At 46.6% G+C, this 21,077-nt stretch overlaps 2 protein-coding genes and 1 long non-coding RNA gene across 11 annotated transcripts in view; 2 read left to right on the forward strand and 1 right to left on the reverse strand.

The window, feature by feature from the left end:
- Nucleotides 1-3,970, forward strand: part of LAMB4 (laminin subunit beta 4) — a 53,789-nt gene extending 49,819 nt beyond the window's left edge. For 7 of the 9 annotated variants that reach the window (XM_042792947.1, XM_032996264.2, XM_042792946.1 and 4 more), the window contains 4 exons: nucleotides 547-685; nucleotides 925-1,101; nucleotides 2,121-2,274; nucleotides 3,610-3,970. In XM_042792947.1, the coding sequence (XP_042648881.1) occupies nucleotides 547-685; nucleotides 925-1,101; nucleotides 2,121-2,274; nucleotides 3,610-3,749 (610 nt within the window). In that variant the 3' untranslated portion in view covers nucleotides 3,750-3,970. Of the gene's footprint in view, nucleotides 1-546; nucleotides 686-924; nucleotides 1,102-2,120; nucleotides 3,155-3,609 lie in introns of those variants that run through there. The other 2 variants (XR_006165351.1, XR_006165352.1) reach the window with 2 other exon arrangements.
- Nucleotides 264-7,966, reverse strand: LOC116962452. The gene is made up of 3 exons (XR_004407626.2): nucleotides 7,341-7,966; nucleotides 3,569-3,632; nucleotides 264-569 (listed from the first exon to the last, which is right to left on the reverse strand). It is a non-coding gene; the product is annotated as an uncharacterized LOC116962452 (long non-coding RNA).
- A 479-nt stretch (nucleotides 7,967-8,445) lies between these two features.
- The window catches only part of LAMB1 (laminin subunit beta 1), a 44,274-nt gene continuing 31,642 nt past the window's right edge, over nucleotides 8,446-21,077 (forward strand). Inside the window, exons 1-11 of the mRNA XM_042793497.1 lie at nucleotides 8,446-8,645; nucleotides 8,791-8,960; nucleotides 11,250-11,385; nucleotides 13,416-13,489; nucleotides 15,356-15,544; nucleotides 15,651-15,714; nucleotides 17,231-17,433; nucleotides 18,713-18,833; nucleotides 19,013-19,201; nucleotides 19,564-19,743; nucleotides 20,165-20,277. Of these exons, the coding sequence (XP_042649431.1) occupies nucleotides 8,609-8,645; nucleotides 8,791-8,960; nucleotides 11,250-11,385; nucleotides 13,416-13,489; nucleotides 15,356-15,544; nucleotides 15,651-15,714; nucleotides 17,231-17,433; nucleotides 18,713-18,833; nucleotides 19,013-19,201; nucleotides 19,564-19,743; nucleotides 20,165-20,277 (1,476 nt within the window). The 5' untranslated portion in view covers nucleotides 8,446-8,608. The remainder of the gene's footprint in view (nucleotides 8,646-8,790; nucleotides 8,961-11,249; nucleotides 11,386-13,415; nucleotides 13,490-15,355; nucleotides 15,545-15,650; nucleotides 15,715-17,230; nucleotides 17,434-18,712; nucleotides 18,834-19,012; nucleotides 19,202-19,563; nucleotides 19,744-20,164; nucleotides 20,278-21,077) is intronic.

The raw sequence follows: 21,077 nt of genomic DNA on the forward strand, positions 1-21,077 counted from the left end.
GGCAGTGTCCTAGTGATACTGGAGGGAAAGTTCGTATGACAGCAGATTTCAACTTGCCATTTCCACTGGGCCTCTCCAGCAGGAACGGGCCACAACCACGCAGGCTGTGGGAGCTGACATGCTGCAAGGAGGCAGCTCCCAGCTCCTCGGCCTGCTGAGTTGAAAAAGCCAAAGCAGCTACTTACTTCCACACTAGACCTAGTGGAGCATTACATCTGGTTCACTGGGAGGTTTAAATTAGGGTGACAAAGAACCAACAAGAATTGAGGAGGGAGAAAATGTATTTATCCGTGAGTCTTCCTTATTAGCATTGCACCACCAGGCAGCTGGCAGCATCCAGCCTCACCTTTAATACAGCAGCTCATGGGCTCCCACACCAAGTCCCTTACTGAGATTGTGCTTTGCCAGTTTACAAACCACAATTTTAACGCTTGTTGCTGGACTTGAGAGAACATTTCTGCATGTGAGCACGGGTGCATTTGAAACGTGTTCTTGCTCTGCTGTCCACACCACGATACTACACACGTTTCTATTTTTCCATTTTAGCAAAGCAGCCAAAGCTCTTCCACCTGTGGATGAAATTAATAATAAACTAAAGAATGTTGCGAAGTCCCAAGGACACTCCAAAAACACTTTCATAAAGTTAAATGAAGAGATACAAGGCATCAGAACACAAATCTCACAGGTATCTTGCTGTAGATCTTTTCATTTATTTACTACATACATTTTAGAAAAAGATACTTCATCTTGAAGTTTCCTTAATGTAAATTTAAATAAATAAAACCAGAATGTGGCATAGATATGACACCAATTCCATAATGTCTAAGGGTCTCTTCTTCTTAATCAGTTGACATTATTCTCCCTCATTAACATGCTGGATGGACACTGCATAAGAAATCACAGCCTTCAATTGCTCTGTTTTAGGCTGAGAACCAAGTGAACAAGACAAATGATGAACTAAATGACTTGTCAGCAAAGCAGTCTGAGATGCAAGATGAAATTGCCACATTGCAGGCAAAAATGCTGATGAACAAGAATCAAGCTATAAAGGCAAGAGCAGGGGCAGAAGCAGCACACAAGCGAGCCCAGAATATTGATAACGTAAGCCTTTCTGTCATGTGTGAAAGGAAAAAGGATCCCCTCCATGCTTAATAGCATTTTTGATTCAGAAGTGTAATTGTGCTACCCTGCTCCCTCAAAACTGTTAACATTTTCCTTATGCCATGCAGTATAAAATGTCACAGGTTAAGAATAATTTCTTTTTTATTTTAAGGCTTCTGGCATATAATACTTCTGTTTGCCTGAATGAAAGAAAACATACACATTTCTCTGGCTACTCCATGACATTTTTCCTTGCACTGTGTATAAGACTCATAGTCACCATGGGCACCAGTAAACACAACAGAACAAATCACAAAATCAGATATTAAAATACGTGAGTGATGGAAGCAGCCTGGCCATTCATTCAGAGAAATGTGCCATTCTCCTTCAGAGAAAATTGCTGTGGGAGTTGGAGGTTTTGGTTGGCTGGGTGCTTTTCAGTAGCTTCAATTTTTGAGAATACAGCTAGAAATTTGCTAAAATTGTGAGGAGAACCAGGCACCCACAGTGCAAGCTTGGAGCATGACCAAGCTTCCAGGTTATAAGAAACCTAGCTGAAATCTAAGCTGCAGTCTCAACAGCAACCCAAGTCAGCAGGGAATAGATTAGCCAGTAAATATTACTGCAAGCAAAAATGTAAAAAACCCCAATGTTGCTACAGATAATTCATTAAATTTAAATTAAGCCTCATGGCAAAATGAAATTTACAGAAAAGCCCCATCAAAAGAACTAAAACCAGCATAAGCTTTAAAAATCTTAAATCGTATTTTCTTTACATCCTCAACCCACCTTTAGATTGCTCCATTGGCAGTTTGGTTTAATTGATTTCTGTCAGGTTTTGCAAATCATTGTTCAGTGGACACTCATTATGGAGATATATATATATTTTAATATTTAAAAGAATAGAGATTTAAAGTTTGGTTCAAAGAGGATATTAAAAAAAAAGTATAAAAATCTCCTTCCATACGCCAGATTAATTATGAGATGCTCTTAAACTAAGTAATGGCATTTTGTTGCAGGAATTTTCTGACATTAAAAGGAAGTACACCATTCTTCAAGAAAAGCTAAAAGCCCGAGGACCTCCAAAAGTAACACTAGAAAAAGTGAAACAGCTGAAAGAAGAAGCAGAAAAACTGGCTGAAGAGACTGAAAAAAAAATTAAAAGAATAACAGGTGGTGTTCTCACTTCCATAGCAAGCGATGAAAATTGTGAGAGTCATGAATTAAATGCAAGTCCTTGCCCACAGACACTGACAGACCAGGCTCACCTGAAATCGGGTTTAAAACAATTTAACTGGTGAAAATTCCTGCTTGAAGCTACTGAAACATTTTAAAAGTAGTTGAATTGATTTGGCTTATGTACTTCTGCTGACACAAATTGGTTGCTATAAGCAGAGTTTAAGAAGTGCCCACAGAGGGACTTGTAGTGATTTGATTCACAGTTTAAAAACAAGACAAGTGCAAAATCTGCATAAAACTTGGCTGCAGATTTAGCTGGAAGCCTTGATTCATGCATTTGCTTTGGGCATTTGGACCTTAAATCTTCCCTCTGCGCTCTTTTCTTACGTTACCCAAGTGATGGCGTGTGTTATAGAGCTCCAGGGTGGCTGTTTTCCGTAAGTCCATGCTCTTTCCCCTTCAGACATCACCTCTGAGCAATGGTAGAACAAACCAGGTACACATATTGGCTTGTGGAGACTGAAGGCGACGTGCCCTGGGCCTGCGGGGCAGAGGGGTCATGGGCAGCTGTGGCTGCGGTGGCTGTATGGGCACCGGTCCTCACCACAGCCCCTCGGGTGGGTTTAGAGAGTCACCAAAAAGGAAGAGCACATCTCATGTAATTGCACACAGGGAATCTAATTCTGCTTACAGTGAAGGTCTGGGCACTCCCACTGGGAATCCTCGGGCCTAAGATCCTGCCAGGCTTGATGCCCAAATATACCCTGTAACATCAGCAAAACTGAAGCAGAAACTCCATCCCAGGAGCAAATTCTTCAGGACAAGATCAGAATAAATATGTCAAACATATACCTCGGGTAGAAGCGTTAAGAGCGTAAGTGCATTGGAAACAGGCAGTGAACAATGTAGTTCTGACTCATTACCAGTGTGTTTACATTGGTGTAGCTTCACAGGGACCAGCAGAAAACATTCCTGCAAAAGAGGGAGACCTGAGCCCATTGCGCCCAAATGTTCTAGACTTTACACACATTGCTGGACAAACTGTTCCTCCTAGTGTTTCCATTTAAACCAACTCCTTTAAGTGCTCTGTTTCCTGCTCCATCCTACTTGATGGACAAAAGTGCATGGTGAGAAATTAATTTCTTGAAGGCTGTCACGTTTCTCTTGCTATCCTGAAGCCAGATTTTTCCCTCTAGTTGCATATATCACATTCCCCATTTGAAATGGTCTTATTTGCCTCTAAAACTGCTGGGAAAAGAAATGCTGTTAATCCCTGGATTTTACTTACACAACAAACATGAGCATCATTGCATGTCTCTACTCTTCCAGATTTGGAGAAGAAGCTTCAGGACCTGAATCAAACCAAGCAAGACAAGGCAGAGCAACTGAGACAACTGGAGGAACAAGTGATAGCCATTAAAAATGAAATCATGGAGCAGGAAAGCAAGTATGGAACATGCAAAAGTTAGAGTCTAAACAGACCATCAGGTAAAATGTAACTGAGGTCTCTGTGCTTACCACCCCCTGAGCTTCCTGGCACAGAGGGCTGTCCTCTGTAAATACATCTGAAGGTGCCGACAGTATTTTGGCACAGTGAATAATGTCATTTTCTTTTTTTTTGTCCAGTTCAGTTTATATGGAAATAGGAAATACCTTTTAATAAACCAGCTGATTAAGTAATCAGGATGTAGCCTTTGAGGGAGCTCTGTATTACACTCCTGTGCACATCCTAGGGCTTCTTGCTGTAGGGAGTTAGAAAAGGCAGGAGGATTGCTTGGAGAGTTGTAGGTAACTGCCTCAAAGACAGATTCCCAACACCCTGTGTCTTCTGCTGAACCCTTCAATAACCTCTGGCTGTGCCATGACCCCGCACAGGGCTGCACAGACTGGGATGGGGTGATGGAGATGGAGAGCTGTGGGCTTCTGTAGCCACTCCTGCTGACAGCCGGCAGCGTCCCCAGGGTACCGTCACTCCCCCATCCCCATCTCTTCACTGAGACACAGCAAGGGGAGCACTAGGAAGCCCCGACCATGTGGGGGTCCCCCCTCTGTTCACCGAAAATGCACAGCGATGGGCAGTACCTCCCTGGAGTGCTGGGCCATCAGCGGTGCGCGACAGGGAGCCAAATCCCCAGTGCCCACTGGATGGCAGTGCACAGATGCTTAATGCCAAAAACAACTTCAACATCCTTTCTTTGCCAATACCACTCCTGCAGTGCCTACTTTTCTTATACTTATAAGGGGTTTCCCACATTTTTTCGGTAATGCAACCAACAGCTGGAGAAGAACTCCAGCTCTTAGGTTTAAGCAGTGAGTCTAAAGGGCCACAAATGTTGAAATCCAGTTTCTCCAGCTCTTCTCCCACATGCAGCACTTCACACAAGTCAGGGTTCACTTGGCAGTTTCCTGTAGCCATAAACACTGGAATTGTCCTAAATTTTATTTTGGTTTTGTTTTTTTTTTTTTTTTAACATAAAGGAGACTGGGGCTTAGCAAGTGCTATAGAAGGGCTAGGGCTCTAAAAACACTGAAGGGGGCTACGCCTCAGTTTCAAAATCCCACCCTTGGTATACATACTCCTGCAGGACACTGAACAGACTAAGGATGGCTTTTTTTCAGTCAAATCCACTCATGTCATTCCCAGCTGGACTGTCCCGCAGCAAGCGTCCATCATGGACTTCATTCAGCTGGGGTACAGAGCCCAGACCCCATCTGTAAAATGAAGAATGCTCTGTAGGAATACAGGGCTCTCAGCATTTACTCAGCACCCGTATGCAATCCTTATCTAAAAGTAAGCACTGTTTTGATCCAACAGAGATAAACCCTCCATAGTTATCACTCTGTGTTTAGGAGAGCTAGAGTAGCATTCGAATGCTGTGTGGTGGGGGGGCTTGGGTGGGAATTGCTGGCAGGGATGAGATTTCAGAGATAATCCTCTAACTCAAACCAGCTGTGCTCCAGGGCAATGAGCAACAAGCATTATCCATATAATAGCTTCTATTGTGAAAACGATGCAATCAAATTATAACTTCATTGTAATCTAACAAAGACACCTAAATGCAGTTATGCACGTAATTTGCAGTTTTCTTCCGAACTTTAGCACTTTTAAAAAATCATCTGTGGGGTGTGAGGCTTCTTTATAAGTTACTAGGCTGTAATCAGGTGAGTGTATTTGGACTGACTTTGCCATAATGAAATAGAGTATCTCTGTTTTACTCAGAACACACAACTCGCCAAGCTGCTCACACACAGATCTCCAGGTTATGAAGGATTTCCTGCAGGTTTCAGTGTGGCCCTGGTGCACTGCACCTGAAACAGGCAAACTGAAATGCTTAGATAGAAATTCCCAATTGCATAGAAACCAAAATTATTTCATTCATGGCTTCAAAAATCTGAATTCACAAGCAGCAAATTGAAGAGAACTTCCTCCTAAAATCCATTGTTGACTGTAAGAGTTGCCATATGGTTTTCAACAAGCTGTGAGGATAAGAAGTCTGTAAACACCAGGCAGTTAAACTGGCCTGGAGGGGACATGTATCCATGGGGGAAAACAGAAATCGCTGGAAGAAAAACGGAAACAGGAAGAAGAAAGTCAGCCTGGAGTCTAACCTCCCCTGCCTTCCTCCAAGCATGCTCAGACACACAAAGCGAGCAGACTCAATGGGACCAGCAGCTACAGAACACAAAATCAGTGACAGTTTCTGAGGTTTACAACTGTGCAGCATTCCCCACGGGAAGTGGCACAAAAACTTTTACAGTGTTTTTGCAAAGTTAATTTGTGGGAAAATGCTGTATCTGGATCAAAAATACCTATTTTTAGTTTCCCCTGCCCCTCTTGTAGGCAGACGTGGCTTCAGAAAACTGTTTCTTGAAAAAAAATACTGAAATTAGCATCTTGCTGTAGAGCAATTTGACTTCAGTGACATTAACTAAAATGCAAACAACACTTAATCAAACCCACATATAATCAAAGATATATTTATTTAAAAGTGATCTCATCAGCTTTATTTGCTAAGCATTCAACCATTGCAATGTTATAAGAAAACGGGTGATCAAGTGGGTCCCACTGAGGTAAAATTCTGAAATTTTGTTCTTTGAGGAGACTTCCAATCCAGCACACAGACACCCCACGACTGTAAAGCTGCTTCACCAACCACAAGGATAGGACACGACACGAAACTGAACTTTTATCATTTGAAGAATCAAATTCAAATACTCCCACTTGCTATTGCTCATGAGTACTGCAGAGAGGGACAGACACAAACAAGTTCACTGCACCTCATTACTCACGCAGTGAATGCTGGTGGTTTTGGCTACCTCTGAAAGGTGCCCACAGTGATGGGTGACAGTGCTCACCCCAGCATGTGGCTGCAACTCCGACGTGATCCCTGATGCCACGCAGGGTCACCCCCAGGCTGGAACACAGCACATTGTCACGCCATCTGCAGCAAAACACGGAACCTAACCACAGCTGCAAGGAGCTCTGGAGGGCAGCTTTAGCCCAATTTATGTTTAGGGAAGGATAGGACTCTACAAGGCTATGAAACAGAAAAAAAAAAAAAAAAAAAAAAAAGAAAAGAGGAGAGAACGTCTATAAAAATTGAAAAAAAAAAAAAAGGGACAGAAAAAAATCCAGTGGCAATGAAAACACTCTGTCCTCACACAGTCACACGTGGAGTGATGCTGCTGCCTGACTGACTGGAGGAGTTTCTAACCACAGCACAGTAAAATATTTTCTTAGTGGGGCAAAAATGTTTGTTGTACCAAAGCTTAAAAACAAAGTTGTGCTATGATTTACATGACAGGATTGTGAAACTGAGTTAGTTTTGTGAATTTAGAAGACTGCATTGCAGAAGAGGTTCAGAATTACAGTGCCTGCTCTTTCAGCTTAAATTAGTTTAATTTCCTGGATATCTTTAACGAAACAGCCTTAGAAGTTCTTAAATCAGAAGTCCTGGGTTATGTTTCGGACCTGGTGTTTAACCTTTAGGGCAAGTCACTTGGTATCTCTCTGTTTCTGCTTATCCATCTGTAAAATGAGAATGAACATATTTACCTACCTCGGCAGGGTTTGCTGGGACAGACAGACCGCAGTGTGTTTCCACTCTGGCACTGCAAATAACGAGGGCAAAGTGTTCTTGAGGGACACCGGTACCTGGTAAAAATTTACACAAGTTTATGTGTTACACGTGTGCAAGCAAAACTTGGGTATATAAACCCAGCCATCTGTCCCAGCCTGCATCCAGCCAGGGCTGCGCTCTTCAAACGTGTCCTTCCTTCACACCCACTCCTCGATGTTTATTTACCAGTAAACCTTTCCCCAGGGTGCCGAGGGGACTCTGCCGCCAGCTGACGAAGCCCCCCACGTCCACCAGCAGAGCCCAGGCAGCTGAAGCCGGGAGCACGGGGGGCAGCTCCAGCACAGCCATTCACCCCTCGCCGCCACCCCAGCGCCCCACTGCCTGCTCCCGGCTAACAAGAAACAGCCCCGCAGCGGCCGGCCCGGGCTCGACGGCCTCTCTGCCAGGGCCAGGGCCAGGGCCAGGGCCTGGGCCTGGGCCTGGGCCAGGCGCGCACGGCAGCATGGCTGCCCTCCCCAGGAACGGCACGCCTGAGCCGCGTGTGCTGGCACCGCAGCACCGAGTGATTTGGGGTTGTCAAGCACCACGTGCAATGGCTGCCAACACCCCGGCCCTCCTCCGGCTTTCGGGCCCTGCCGCATGGGTATACTCCATCCCTCCCTCCCGGACGCCCGGCCCCACCAGGACCCCCGGGAGAAAGCAGGATTGGGTCAAACCCCCCCCATTTCTGCATTGTCTCCGCACAGACAGGGGCAGGGAAAGGGGGCCGCCCCGTCGGTGATCTCCCCCCTCCGTTGCCACACCCTGCCCAGAGCCCGCTCCCCGAGCTGGGGAGCCGCAGGGAGGGCACAGCCAGCCGTGGTGGGGGGCTGGAGTCCCCCCACTCTCCCCCCTCGGGGCCCCCCGGTTGCAGCGGGGCTGGCGTCCCCCCTCCCCGGGCCGCCGCTGGGCCGCTCTCCCCCAGCCTCTCATCCTCGACAGCAGCCGCTTCTCCGCTCCCTCCCCCGGCCCTGGCGCAGCCCCGGGGCGGGGGGCTGGGGCGGGAGGGGCGGCGCAGGCCGGCCCGGCCCCGCGGGGGCGGCGGGGAGGAGGAGGAGGAGGAGGGCCGGGGGGCGCCCGGCGGCGCGGAGCCGCTCCCCGGGACCCGCGGGGAGCTGCGGCGCCTGCGTGGAGCAGCAGCTTTCGGCGGCGGCGTGGAGGGGGAGCCCCGTCCCGTCGCGTCCCGTCCCGTCCCGCCGGTGCCCGCCATGAGCCGCCTCCCGCTGTACCTCTGCTGCTGCCTCGGTAACTCCCGCCCCGCTCCGGCCGCCGTCGGGGCACGGCGGGCCGGGAGAGCCCCTGCAGCGCCCGCCGGGGCGGCTCGGGGTGCCCGGCCTGACCGCGCTCCCACTTTTCTCTCTCATCCCTCTCTCCCTCCGCGGCCGCGCAGCGCTGTGGTCCGCGGCCGCGCAGGAACCCGAGTACAGCTACGGCTGCGCCGAGGGGAGCTGCTACCCCGCCACCGGCGACCTGCTCATCGGCCGCGCCGCCCGCCTCTCCGCCTCCTCCACCTGCGGCCTCCGCCAGCCCGAGCCCTACTGCATCGTCAGCCACCTCCAGGTGAGCGCCTCGCCGGGGGGCAGCGCCCCCGGGGCACCCCGCAGGGCTCGGTTCCCCCTCGGTGGGGCTGGACGTCGCGGCCCGGGGCATCGCCGGGGCTGGTGCGCTGGGATCAGCCGCTGCCTGCGGGAGGGAGGCGCGGGCAGTGGGCACCAGTGGGGCAGCATCGGGAACCCCACCCCGGCAGAGCGACCCGGGTCCATGGAACCCCTCGCGGCTTTCGCCCTCCCCCCCCATTCCTTATTGAGGTTAATAAGGAGGAGTGGGCTGCAGTAAGCTCAATTAGCACTTCATTTTCAGACTTTCTCGGAGCCGTCTAGACAGCTTCCTGATCGAGAGTGGTCTGTAGGACCCGGGTAATGTTTTGGCCGCTGTTCCCGTAATGCAATTACATTTGTATGGTCTCCAAGTGGAAGGATGCAAATAAGGTTGTCTCACACATCTGGTGGAAAACACAAAGCTCGTTGCTATTTAAGCCAGGAACAGCTCACCAGCCTTAAAAATCTCTGAGACAGAAATGGTGGAGAAGAATAAAATACCAGTTATAAGTGGAACTCTGTTGAACTGAAAGTAAGGGGATAATCTCCGGCCGAATTTACAGCGGAGACAATAGGGCCGGATTCTGGCACTTGGAAGGAAAACCACGGGAAGCAGGAGGAGCCCTGCCTGAGGGGCTGTAGTGCTTGGCCCATTTGTGCTCTGAAGTTACCAAATCTTACCCCTCCTCCCCCCTTCTGTACTGTCCGCGAGAGTTAATACTTGATTTAACATGGGGTTTAGCTTCACTGGAACATTTTTGGAGTATTTTGGGATTGACTTTAACGACATTTAGCATCTCTGGTAGAACAAAATAACAAAGACACTTTGTTATGTTTTCTTGTCTCAAAAAATGCTGAAGTGCTATAGTAAAAAGCATCACTTCAGAAGCTCACATGTGCCCTTATTACTGATCTTACAGCCCCAGTTCAGCATTTGGGATGTCCCTGGTTAGTTCTGAACCATAAGGTGGTATTGGAGAAATCGTGGGAAGGTGCTGAGTATCCTCTTAATAACATGGGGCTTGGCCACGCTGCATGCTTTACAGGATTGAGCCTTCTAGGATTCCATTTTGGTGGGAGAAAGAGTAAGTCGTGGCATGAGGTGGGAGCTGTGGTGCTGGGGGAGAGGAGCCTGGAGTGGACAGGGGGGGACATCTTTCCTGGGACCCCCGTTCGTGCCATGCTCTCTGCTGGAGACGTGTCCAGGGGCTCGTGGGGGGCGAAGCACCAGGCTTGGGAGGAGCTGCTGAAGCCGAAATCAGTGAAATGGGAGACCTGTGTGGCACAGACCTGCCAGCTCTCACATTCTTGGCTGATAAAACACCGCATTTGTCTCCATAAACCCACCGGAGGAATGATGCCTGTGTAGGTTTTGACAGCGGTGAGTTGCCGGTGTGCCGGGGCTCCCTCGCCGCCGTGGGATGAGCTCCTCTCCCGCCTCTGCCTTCTCCAGGCAGCCAAACTGCCAGTTTGGGCAGGAACCCTCCCTTTTGGTTCAATTCACATCTTACCTTGCAAACTTGGAACGTGGTGGGTTTAGGCACCAGGACAATGCAAAACCAGCATTGCTCATAATAAAAGTCACGATAGGTTTTTGCCCTGATGAAGGAGTGTCTAGCTTTCCCAAGCAGCACATGCCAGACCTGTACCCAACTGATTTCTTCATGGGCACACCTTGTGGTGTGCAAACTGGGTTTATGTGCATAGCTTGGGGTTGCAACTGCAGGTGAAGATGCGAGGTTTAGGTAGGACCTTGACAAGCTGGATTCAGAGTAAAATTAACCCCATGCTGAAAGGGCTCAGTCACTAAATCACTGATGGCCACTTGTCATGCACTAATGCAGAGGACTTACATCTCCAAAAGCTAGCTCCCAGAAGGCAATGTTGTTTCACAAAAGTTGTTGAAGATGCACTTTTGTATGTGCACATTTGTAGAGAAGCAATTCAGCAGTTTTCTGTAGATGTTGCCTTTGGTTCTGACTTCTGCTGGAGAATACATGTGCTGGAAGACATTTCCTGCAATTTCTCCTAAAAATAAAGTTTATGGAATTCCTAGCATATTTTCCATTTTTGAATTTGCATTGATTCATAAAGGTAAATACACTTATCATTTCAACAAAAAAAATACCTTTGATGACTCCTGCAGGCAAAATGAGTGGAATGTGGTATAGAAGGAAAATACTCTTATCTGCAGGAAACAACTATTGCCCCACAGATTAAATCAGTAATGCTGGTTATTTTGTTGTTTCAGGAGGACAAAAAATGTTTCATATGTGACTCCGAGGATCCCTTCCACGATACTCTCAATCCTGACAGTCATCGCATTGAAAATGTTGTCACCACGTTTGCTCCAAATCGCCTGAAGCTCTGGTGGCAGTCAGAAAATGGTATGGTTTTTGTCTGGGAGCCATTTCCAGCGCTGGGAGCTGCTTTCCCTCCTTTTGTTTAAGGGTACCTGTGGGTTTGCTGTTTTCTTTGGCCTGGTGATTACTGCCCAGTGAAGGATCATGCTGTTTGAGGAGGGCTGACTGAAACTGGCTGCTTTTGTGTGCCCCGGAGCGGTCCTTAATCCATAGTGAAGCCCCCTCAGCCCTCCGGGAGAGTTGGGAAGAGCCGTCCCACCACTTTGCAAGAATCCTTTCCTAAAGAGAAAAGTTTCCTGCACTGGCTCCAGCTCTCCCTCATGTTTGGGCCGCGGGACGGGAGCAGCCTTCCAGGAGTGACTATCCCGGGGCGGTTCTGCCAGGGAAGCGCCGCAGGGCTTCCCCACGCCGGGGCTGCAGGGAGGCCGCGGAAAGAGAAGGTTTGGGCAGTGAGCCGGGGCCTGCCATCCTGCCTGCAGACCTCCCGTTTCCCTGTCCTGCCCCAGGAGAGCAAAGCCAGGGATATCTCTTACCCTGCAAACTGCCTTCTCCCTCCTGGGCTCCATGAATTCCTGTATCCATATGCCAAACAGTAAAACGAACACCAGAAACAAGTCAGCTAGTTAAAAAAAAAAAAATTGCATGTTAGTTTGGTGGCTTTTTTTTTTTTTTTTCCCTTTAATTTCTTCCTCTGCCCTTTTTACTTTTATGGTTATGCTTTTGGCATGCTTTCATACACAAAACAAGGCAATGAGGTTTCTCAGACAGCAGTCCTACCCTGAAGCCCTAAAGCCAGCTGGACAGGATGGGATTTCTGCAAATGCATTGGCAGTAGCTGTCTTACAGTATATGAAAATAAAATGGAATATTTGTAACATTTCTGCTGCCTGGTAAAGGTTTTCACTAAATCCTTTTTAACCATTTAGATCAGTCTAGCAAGCCGCTTGTCTCTAGTGGCTCTTTTCTAGCGTTCCAAATAATTCTTGTTTTTTGCAACAGACTTGGCAGCATTCATACAAAAAAGTTCGTAGCTCATAAGGTCATGAAAATGTCCTTCAACAATAAAAAACAAATGATTCCTTCTGTCCAATTCATGTTTTCTTCTATTCAAGCATACAGCAGAAGGGACTGTTGCTGCACGCTCCACATAATGTTGCAGCTGGATGAAAATTTAAGCACTTTATTGGTTTATTATTGTAATTTCTTAGCCTTTCTTCTCTCTGTAAATCTTGATTCTTTAATTTTTTTTTTTTATAATTTCTAACTACAGTATAATAAGTATCCAGCTGTTCTGAGAGGTCTTTTCACATGACAAAATAATCTTTGTAACTGTTTTTCTTCCTTTCTGCATAGACTCCTTGGCCATAGGTAGTCATGCAGCAGAGTCCGGAAAATGTTTTGCTTCTCACCAGTTTCCTAGCCCTCACAATGGCAAAGCAGGGCTGTGACAGTTGCTGAAGGGGTATTTCAAAATCAGGTTGTAGAGGAACTGTTCCTGTGTTTGGATGGACAGGAGAGTCCAGAATGAGTGAAGAAAGGTGGGAAACAGCCCCCACCTGTCATCGGTGAGATTTGGGGTGCTAGGGCTGCAGAAGCTCATGCCTCTTGCTGCCAGACGGGCTGCAGTGTGTGAGGACAGCCTGGGGTCACCACACAGGTCTGGGCCCAGCATCTGGCCCACTGGTGAACCCAGTGGTTGCACCAGCCACTGGGTGCTTTGATGCTGGGATCCAGCCCATAGCAGTCCCTGTCCTTACCCTACATCTGGCGATGTCAGCCACGTTACGCACGCTGAAATAGCGGCAGTGCGGACTCACGCTTTGGGAGTAACGTGTTTGGTGCAGATGATGCACAGGATTCCCATGTGCAGTACACCCCCCAGCCGGTCCTTGGTGTCTCCCCTGTAACCCGCATATCCCTTTTTGACTACAGAGCCAAGTGGCAAAGAAAAAGAGTCTCTGCGCCACTGGAGCGAAGGGCTTTGGCAAAATTTATATGTAGAGGCCAATGAGTGTCCTTGTTTACTGCATGGCTTCTTTTTTCGGCCTCTGCAGGTTTGGAAAACGTGACTATCCAGCTGAACCTGGAGGCTGAGTTTCATTTCACTCATCTCATTATGACCTTCAAGGTAAGGAAGCCACAGCCTTGCCCCGAACCTTCAAACATGAGGAAATGAGAGGTCTTGTAGTCCTTCACATCTCTTTGATATTTGGGCTTTGGGCTTCGTCTGAGCTGTTCTGCCTTGCTTTTTAGTGCTGCCTAACTCCTGCTGCAGTTGCACGGGAAGGCTGAGTTGTGACTTGTGGCTTCAGTTGTGTTTGAACTCCAGTGAGGCTGCAGAAGGAGTCAAACTGAAGCTGGGGTTTGTGTGGGTGTCTCTCTGCTGCTTGTATGCTAGAAGATCATTAGCTAGCAAGAAGATCATATAGTAGCAAGGATTTTTCTTCTTAAAAAAAAAAATTGGCCGTGGTGTTGGTTCTCATTTGGCAAATGGAAAGATCTTCAGGAAGAAGGAACATCTGTACACAAAGTGTCTTTGTTTCTTTACAAACAGATGTCTTAGAATGGCAGATTATGTCCCGTACATCCTAAATCGCAGGCAAGCGCTAGTGGCAACCTTCAGCGGAGGTTTCAGGGGCTGCAGTTCCTGCAGAGCAAAACCCCTGCTCTTCACATATAGGCAAATTAGTCTCTTAATTTTTAACCGTCAGCTTTCTAGGAAAGCTGGTTCCCCTATCCTGTGCCGTCAGCTTGGGTTTCTCCCCCTGATGCAAGGTGGTGGCTGATGTGGAAGGTGGTCTTTTCTGCTGAACCCTGGCAGCAAGGGGTCCCTGAGAGGCCCCTGACCCAATCGTTCCTCAGTGCCTCTGGGCTTGGTCTGCTGTCAGGAGGAAGACTGCGGTGGAAAGATAGTTTTAATGGTGATTTGTTGACTTCGCGTGCGTGGTAGACACTTGAGCTGCCTTACCTCTGGGTTGCTACGTTTTTTTGTCGGGTGATATTTTCGGCCAGGAAGCAAAAAGAAAATTTCTTTCCAGCTGTGACTGAAATGCTTTTGTGCTTGGCTCTGGGAGGGCATCCTCTAAATGCGTAATTCTTGGTAGGTGCAAGCCAGGTGTTAAATTAGTATCTGCATTTGAAAGGCAGAGCATAAATTGAAACATGAGATTTTTAGGTCAGAGGGATTAAAAATCTTTTAAAAACCTCATTAGCTAGTTGCTCTAGAGTAGAATGTGTGTAGATAAGAAGGACAGTCATTTGTATGAAGCAAATGCAGCCTGCCAGAGTCTGAGCAGGGCCAGCTGGGGGAAGGTCGTGGGGGACTGGGGAGTCGAATGCAGCAAGAGTGGATGAAGCTGAACCTCTCAATCTCCTTAAAGAAGAAGATTTTCTTAATGCAGTGCAGAGGACGGCTGGCACTGGATGGCAAAAGGTAGTGTGGTCACACAAAGAGGTGAGCAATGCTAGGGCTTTTCTGAGCATCACGAGATAACTGCTCAGCAAGAACTGGGCGTCAGAGCGGGAGGGAGGGAAAGGGAAAGCGCTGAAAGTGGCCTCCCAGTCCCCAGGGCAGGAGGGGAGACTTGTTAGGTCCTTTGCAGAAGATTAGGTGAGGAGGTACAGCAAGGAAGAAGGCTGTGCTGCTTTCTGCAAGCAGTGGAAAAGATCCTTTTGTCTCCCTAAAGCCCTGCTTTAACCCCCAGTTTTGAGAAAAGATTTGGAATCCAAAAAACTTAGAAGTTTGCTTATTTATTGTAAGCGTGTTTAAGCTCTTGGCCATTGAGTGCCATCTTTTTAAAGATGGGTGGGTTTATGTGTGTTATTTCAAAGATCTGACTCCGAGCAGAAAAATATTTCCAATATTTCCAAATATTGGAAATAGTGCAGAGAGATTAAAATCCAGACATGTGGATGGCTCACACTTAAAAGCGCTTAATGTAAATGCAAGTAATAATTAACCGAATAAAATCTCTTCTGGTTTTCTTATTGTTAGACATTCCGTCCTGCTGCAATGTTGATAGAAAGGTCATCTGATTTTGGAAAAACGTGGCAAGTATATAGGTATTTTGCATATGACTGTGAGAGCTCATTTCCTGGGATTTCAGCTGGACCCATGAAGAAAGTGGATGATATCATTTGCGATTCCCGATACTCCGACATTGAACCTTCAACGGAGGGAGAGGTCAGAGGGGTTTTTCTCCAATTGTTTATCGTATAGACTTTTTCCATAAAACTCAGATTCTCTTATTTTTAAAGCTGAATCTTCTGTTGTACCATTTTTCCTCCAGGTAATATATCGTGTTTTAGATCCTGCTTTTCGAATTGAAGATCCATACAGTCCAAGGATTCAGAGTATGTATACAGTTACCTTCCAGACTCATTTGAAAGCATTTCTGTACTTACTTGCATACAAAAAACAGTAAGCCACAACTAAAGCCATGCATTAGCTCTGTTAACAGTTTTGAAGTCATATGAATACGTTTGTGGTACAGCTTCTTTTCCTGACTCAGGCGGTGATGTGCTAGGAAATAACAATCAGTGTTTTCAACTCCAGTAATTGTTCTTAAACACGTTATTGTAGTTGGTCCCTTTCTTTAATGAAAATAAAATCCCTGATCAATTAAGACCCCCTCTCCCCAGAATATATGCAGTTGCCGAGAGAAACCTTGGGACGTGACCCCATAATTGTACAGTATTCAGAAAGCAAAACAGAACTACAAAGGTACTTGCATAATTTTGCATTACTAGCTAAAATGAAGGGGGTCATGTTTTATTTTTTAGAACATCTGAGTCATGATTTTGGAACGGTTGGCCTTGGTAGCACTGCGTGGCCGGACCACACAGATGTGGTTGTCAAACACAACTTACTGTAGCATTTGTGCATGGTGATGACAATCCAGGAATGCAAAGGTAGAGAGATCTGTTGCTGAGCATGGCTCAGAGAGAAACCTTGTGGGGCATTTGGCATGAGTAGGGAACTGCAATGCTTGGCTTTAAATTTGACCTCTGCTTTAAAATACACGTTTTCAGTTTCAGTCTGTCTCTTTTCAGTGTAAAGCTAACTGGAGCAGAAGAAAATATCTGAAGTAGAAGAGTGTCTGCTAGTTGCTGTATCAGTTGAATGTCCTTTTAACCAACATTTTAAGGGAGAAACTCTGCTTTTTATGGGCCTGAAGTGCTTTTTCAAGTCTAGTTTCAAGGCTATAAGAAATTACACAGGATTCATAATATCAAAGTGAACATGTAGGCTGAATTAATTACTGCAATATTGTCTTCCCATGGGTTATCCTTTGAGAACTTCTTTGTATTTGGTCAGTGATGGAGTGTTGCTTCTTTTGGCAAAATGTAACTAATTATATTTGCCAAGAAAGCTGGGTGTATGGGTGTATAATAAAGAAGAATTATTTGTGTCTTTTTTCAAACTAAGATTTTTTCCAAAAGGCCCGTAACTCTTAAAGCTCCTGGTCTACTTGTCAGTGGTTCTTTGGTATCAGGTCCTTGCCCATCTTACATTTTAAAACCCCAAGGAGCCAGTGTGTTTTTGGTGGGACTGTTGTGCATGCCTTTAATATTTGTGTTTGTGCCTGTGTATGTTTACAATAAGATAGACTAGTATTTTTAATTAAGTTTAAACTAACTTATACAGTGATCAATCTGTAATAAAAAGGAGTTTGTTTTTTTTTTTTTTTTAATTTGGGAGTGTGAAGTGATGTGATGTGTAGTATGTAAATGCTGATATTAAATCTGGTCTAATCTGCCCATAGGAAGTGTGCTTGGGAAGTCACTCCTGACTTCCTCCCACTCAATACAATATCTGGTAAATAATTTCAAAATGGGATTTGTTTTTTTTTTTTTGATATCCCTGCAGACCTATTAAAGATCACAAATCTGAGAGTCAAATTCATCAAGCTGCACACGCTGGGAGATAATCTCTTGGACTCTAGGATGGAGATCAGAGAGAAGTACTACTATGCCATCTACGACATGGTGGTTCGCGGGAACTGTTTCTGCTACGGGCACGCCAGTGAGTGTGCGCCAGTGGATGGCTTTAACGAAGAAGTGGAAGGAATGGTAAATATTCACACTTTCCTGCATAAAGCTTTTCCTTTCCGTGCCTCTCTTAAGTGATTTAAACACAAGTTTAAAGATGATACTCTGTTCCCCTCCACTCCTCACCCTTGATTTTCAAACAATGAAACTGTTAAAACTATTCCTCCTCAGCAAACATATCTGTGATTATTGGTGTTAATCAAGCACAGGGTGCTCAGATTAGGTGAAAATTGTTTTAGCATTCTTTTTCTAATTTTGTTAAAGAGCTGATGAAAATAAAAGGCAGGAACACAAAAGAGGAGTGTAACCTCATGGGGCCAGAAGCGGGCATATGGGTTGACTTGTTACCCCAAAATTGAACTGAACAGAGGCACCAAAGGACCTTTGTGAATCAAACTTGACCTGTGTTTGTATCAGTCGTTATCTGAGAAGTGGAGGCTGTAGACTTCAGTAACAGCTCTCTCTGAAGGAAAATCTTGCTGCCTGCGTTGTACTCTGCTGCGCAAGTGCCACATCCCTTCTGGGTTCTGGCTTTCCTCATCATTTTTGCCCAACAAGCAGTAATAGCACCCCTGTTAATGAGTGAGTTATTAACTGGATGAAAATGTGGAGGCATCCAGGGGGGTTGGGTGGGTTGTCCCAGGGGCCGCAGGAAGCTGGCGAGCAGGCACGCACCATTGCCCTGCGCTTTCGGTGAGTGTCTCCACCCAAACAGCAGCAAGACTGGCTTTGCCTTTAAAACCGTGGCTCCGGTGCTGGTAGTCCCCGTTGTCTGTGGCAGTGGCTGGCACACAATCACTGCTGGTCTGCTTGGGGCTTGTTCTGTACAAGTTGCAGGCCAGGTCTGGGGTTGATGGACAAAACCCGTTCAAACCATTAACCTTTGCTTTGAGAAAGCAAAGAAGGTGCTGGACTAGCGACTTGCTGATATAACTATATGCATGTTAATAGCTAATTAACAGCTAATAAACAGCAAACCTTTAGGTCCAGGAGGCTTCTGCGATTATTGAAGTGGAACTGTGCACTCCTTGTTCATGTCTGAAAGTGTTCATTCAGGCATTAGTTCCAGTAAGGAAAGGACAAATTTGTATGAGGACATTTTTACTTTGGCAGGTAAAGGACACGCTCCTGTGGCCCTTTGTGTCTTCCTACATGCAGTTATGTGCATTAAAGTCTCCGAAAGTATATCTGTTGTGTACTATCTATATTTTGCGTTAATTGGAGCATGCTTTTTTTTTTCCCCTTACTCTTTTATAACCAACTATATTCCTTTTTTTTTTAATTATTTTTTTAATGACAGGTCCATGGGCACTGCATGTGCAGACATAATACCAAAGGGTTAAACTGTGAACAGTGTTTGGACTTCTACCATGACTTACCCTGGCGACCCGCTGAAGGCCGCAATAGCAACGCATGCAAAAGTGAGTTTGAGTAGAATGCAGAACTGGAGTCTGGCGTGGACATTACATGCGGTTACTTGGGAACTTGTGACAATATAAAAAGTCCTGCATGTTCTTTGGTTGACCTCCGTGTGTGTTTTCTGCAGACTTGGGCCTCCCCTGGGACCAGAGTTTTACTTTGCTTTCTGTCTTTGTCACAGAGTGCAATTGCAATGGCCACTCCAGCCAGTGCCACTTTGACATGGCTGTGTACATGACGACGGGGAATACCAGCGGGGGAGTGTGTGACGACTGCCAGCACAACACTGTAGGGCGCAACTGCGAGCAGTGCAAGCCCTTCTACTTCCAGCACCCCGAGAGAGATCTGCGGGACCCCGACGTCTGTGAGCGTAAGTGTAGCCCTGCTCCTTGGGGTAGGAATGGCTGTAGCATCCCAGCCGTGGCCCCCCAGGGCTTTCCCTGGAGAATTTAGGATCTGCTGGCCTTCTTTTGGCCAGTGCCATGCTCCCAAGCAAAGATCCTTGAGGGAAGGTGGTTGTCTTGGAGGTCTTGAGCAAGCCCAGCTGGGTTGTTTTTTCTTCGAGAATCTGGAGATTTATTTGGTCGTTATGTGTTCAACCCATGTCATATGTAATACTTGCAGAAATGGTACACTCTCTCTACACAGAAACTGAGTTTAAATAATTCAGTGCAAGACTTGGCCTTTTCTTCTGTAGCAGTTAATAAAACATGTACCATGCTTCTTTCTTAGCGTGCAACTGTGACCCAGCTGGCTCCCAAAATGGTGGCATCTGCGATCGCTACACCGATTTCTCCACTGGCCTCATTGCTGGACAATGCCGTTGTAAATTATTTGTTGAAGGGGAGCGCTGCGACCTCTGCAAAGAAGGTTTCTATGGCCTGAGTGCTGATGACCCAGCGGGTTGTCAGTGTGAGTAAAAACATATGTTCCTTTATGTGTGATCAAAAGCTCTTTGAGGAGCTCTTAGAGCTGGGAGAAGTTGGTTTGTGGGGTGGTTTTTTTTTCCTTCTTTGTTTCATGTTTTTGCTAAAGGAATAACATTCTTGTAGATTTGCTGTAGCTTGGAGTCCACCCGCCCTTAAAACTCAGTTCGCTAGCTGATCCTTCTGGTGTATTCAGTGGAAGTAGCAGAATCATCCGTATTTGTTTTTAATTATAAGTCTCTAAGACAGAGGAGTTTTACTGGAATGGGTGGTGGGCAAAGCGTTCCGTTTATCTCTGTCCTGGAGTATTCAAGGGAAGCTTTAATGTAAATATTTAAGTTGGATACTGTCTAAAATGTAGCTCCGATCCTCTGTTTTCATGTGCCTGTTTGTATTTCCCAATCTAGCTTGTGCATGTAATCCTCTGGGTACCCACCCCGGGGGGAATCCTTGTGATTCAGAAACAGGAAACTGCTATTGTAAGCGCCTGGTGACAGGAAAGCAGTGCAATCAGTGCCTGGTAAGTCGCTTACCTTAAAATAAATCAGGAGATGCTGGTGTGAGGGAGGCTGGCGTGCAGCAAGCGCGTAGCGGGATGCTGGCCGCTGTCTCTGCCTGCCTGCGAACGGGCGCCTTGGGATGCCAGGAGCTGTGAAGCATGCTGTGGTACCGGGAGCTGGGAGGCACGTTAAGGCAGGCAGGAGTATCCAGATTAATTCCCAGGGCCGTAAGGAGTGAGACATTAGGATACCTGTAGTGGTTGCTCTGTGAAAATGAGGGATCTGGGGCAGTTGTGCTGGAGGAATTGCTGGGGTGAAAGACAGAATGGTCAGAGAAGCAGTGTTGCCAAAAAATTTTCTCTATATACAGGCCATTATTTTAGGCAGAGATTATTTTATACGCATGCATTTCCATATAGTGTCTATGCATACTGGAGTGTTACAGAAACACACTGTCAGATAACTGGATGTGTTTGTATAAACACTGACAGGCTGTCTTATCTAACGGTGAACTACGTGGAAAAGCTGAACAAGACTGTCTGTCTGTCCAACAGGCGAGTTGCAGAGTAGCAGCCCTGCAAGGGCAGTGCCCTGCCCAAAGCCCCACCACGCACAGCTCTCAGCTGCAGCGTGACATACTGGGCTGTGATTTTCCAAGCCTTTCGTGGGTCAGAAGCCCAAACTGGTATAAATGGTGCAGTAGGAGTGAGGTGTCTGAGCTTGAGTCTTCCTGAAACTTGCTTTTAAAGCTAGGCAGAAAGATGAGGGTTTTTTTCTCAGGCCCTTGAGGTGGTCAACAAGGTGGAGGAGGGCGGGTGGG

The sequence above is a fragment of the Tyto alba genome, unplaced genomic scaffold (genome assembly GCF_018691265.1).
Source record: "Tyto alba isolate M040663 unplaced genomic scaffold, T.alba_DEE_v4.0 Super-Scaffold_2, whole genome shotgun sequence".
Classification (NCBI taxonomy): Eukaryota; Metazoa; Chordata; class Aves; order Strigiformes; family Tytonidae; genus Tyto; species Tyto alba.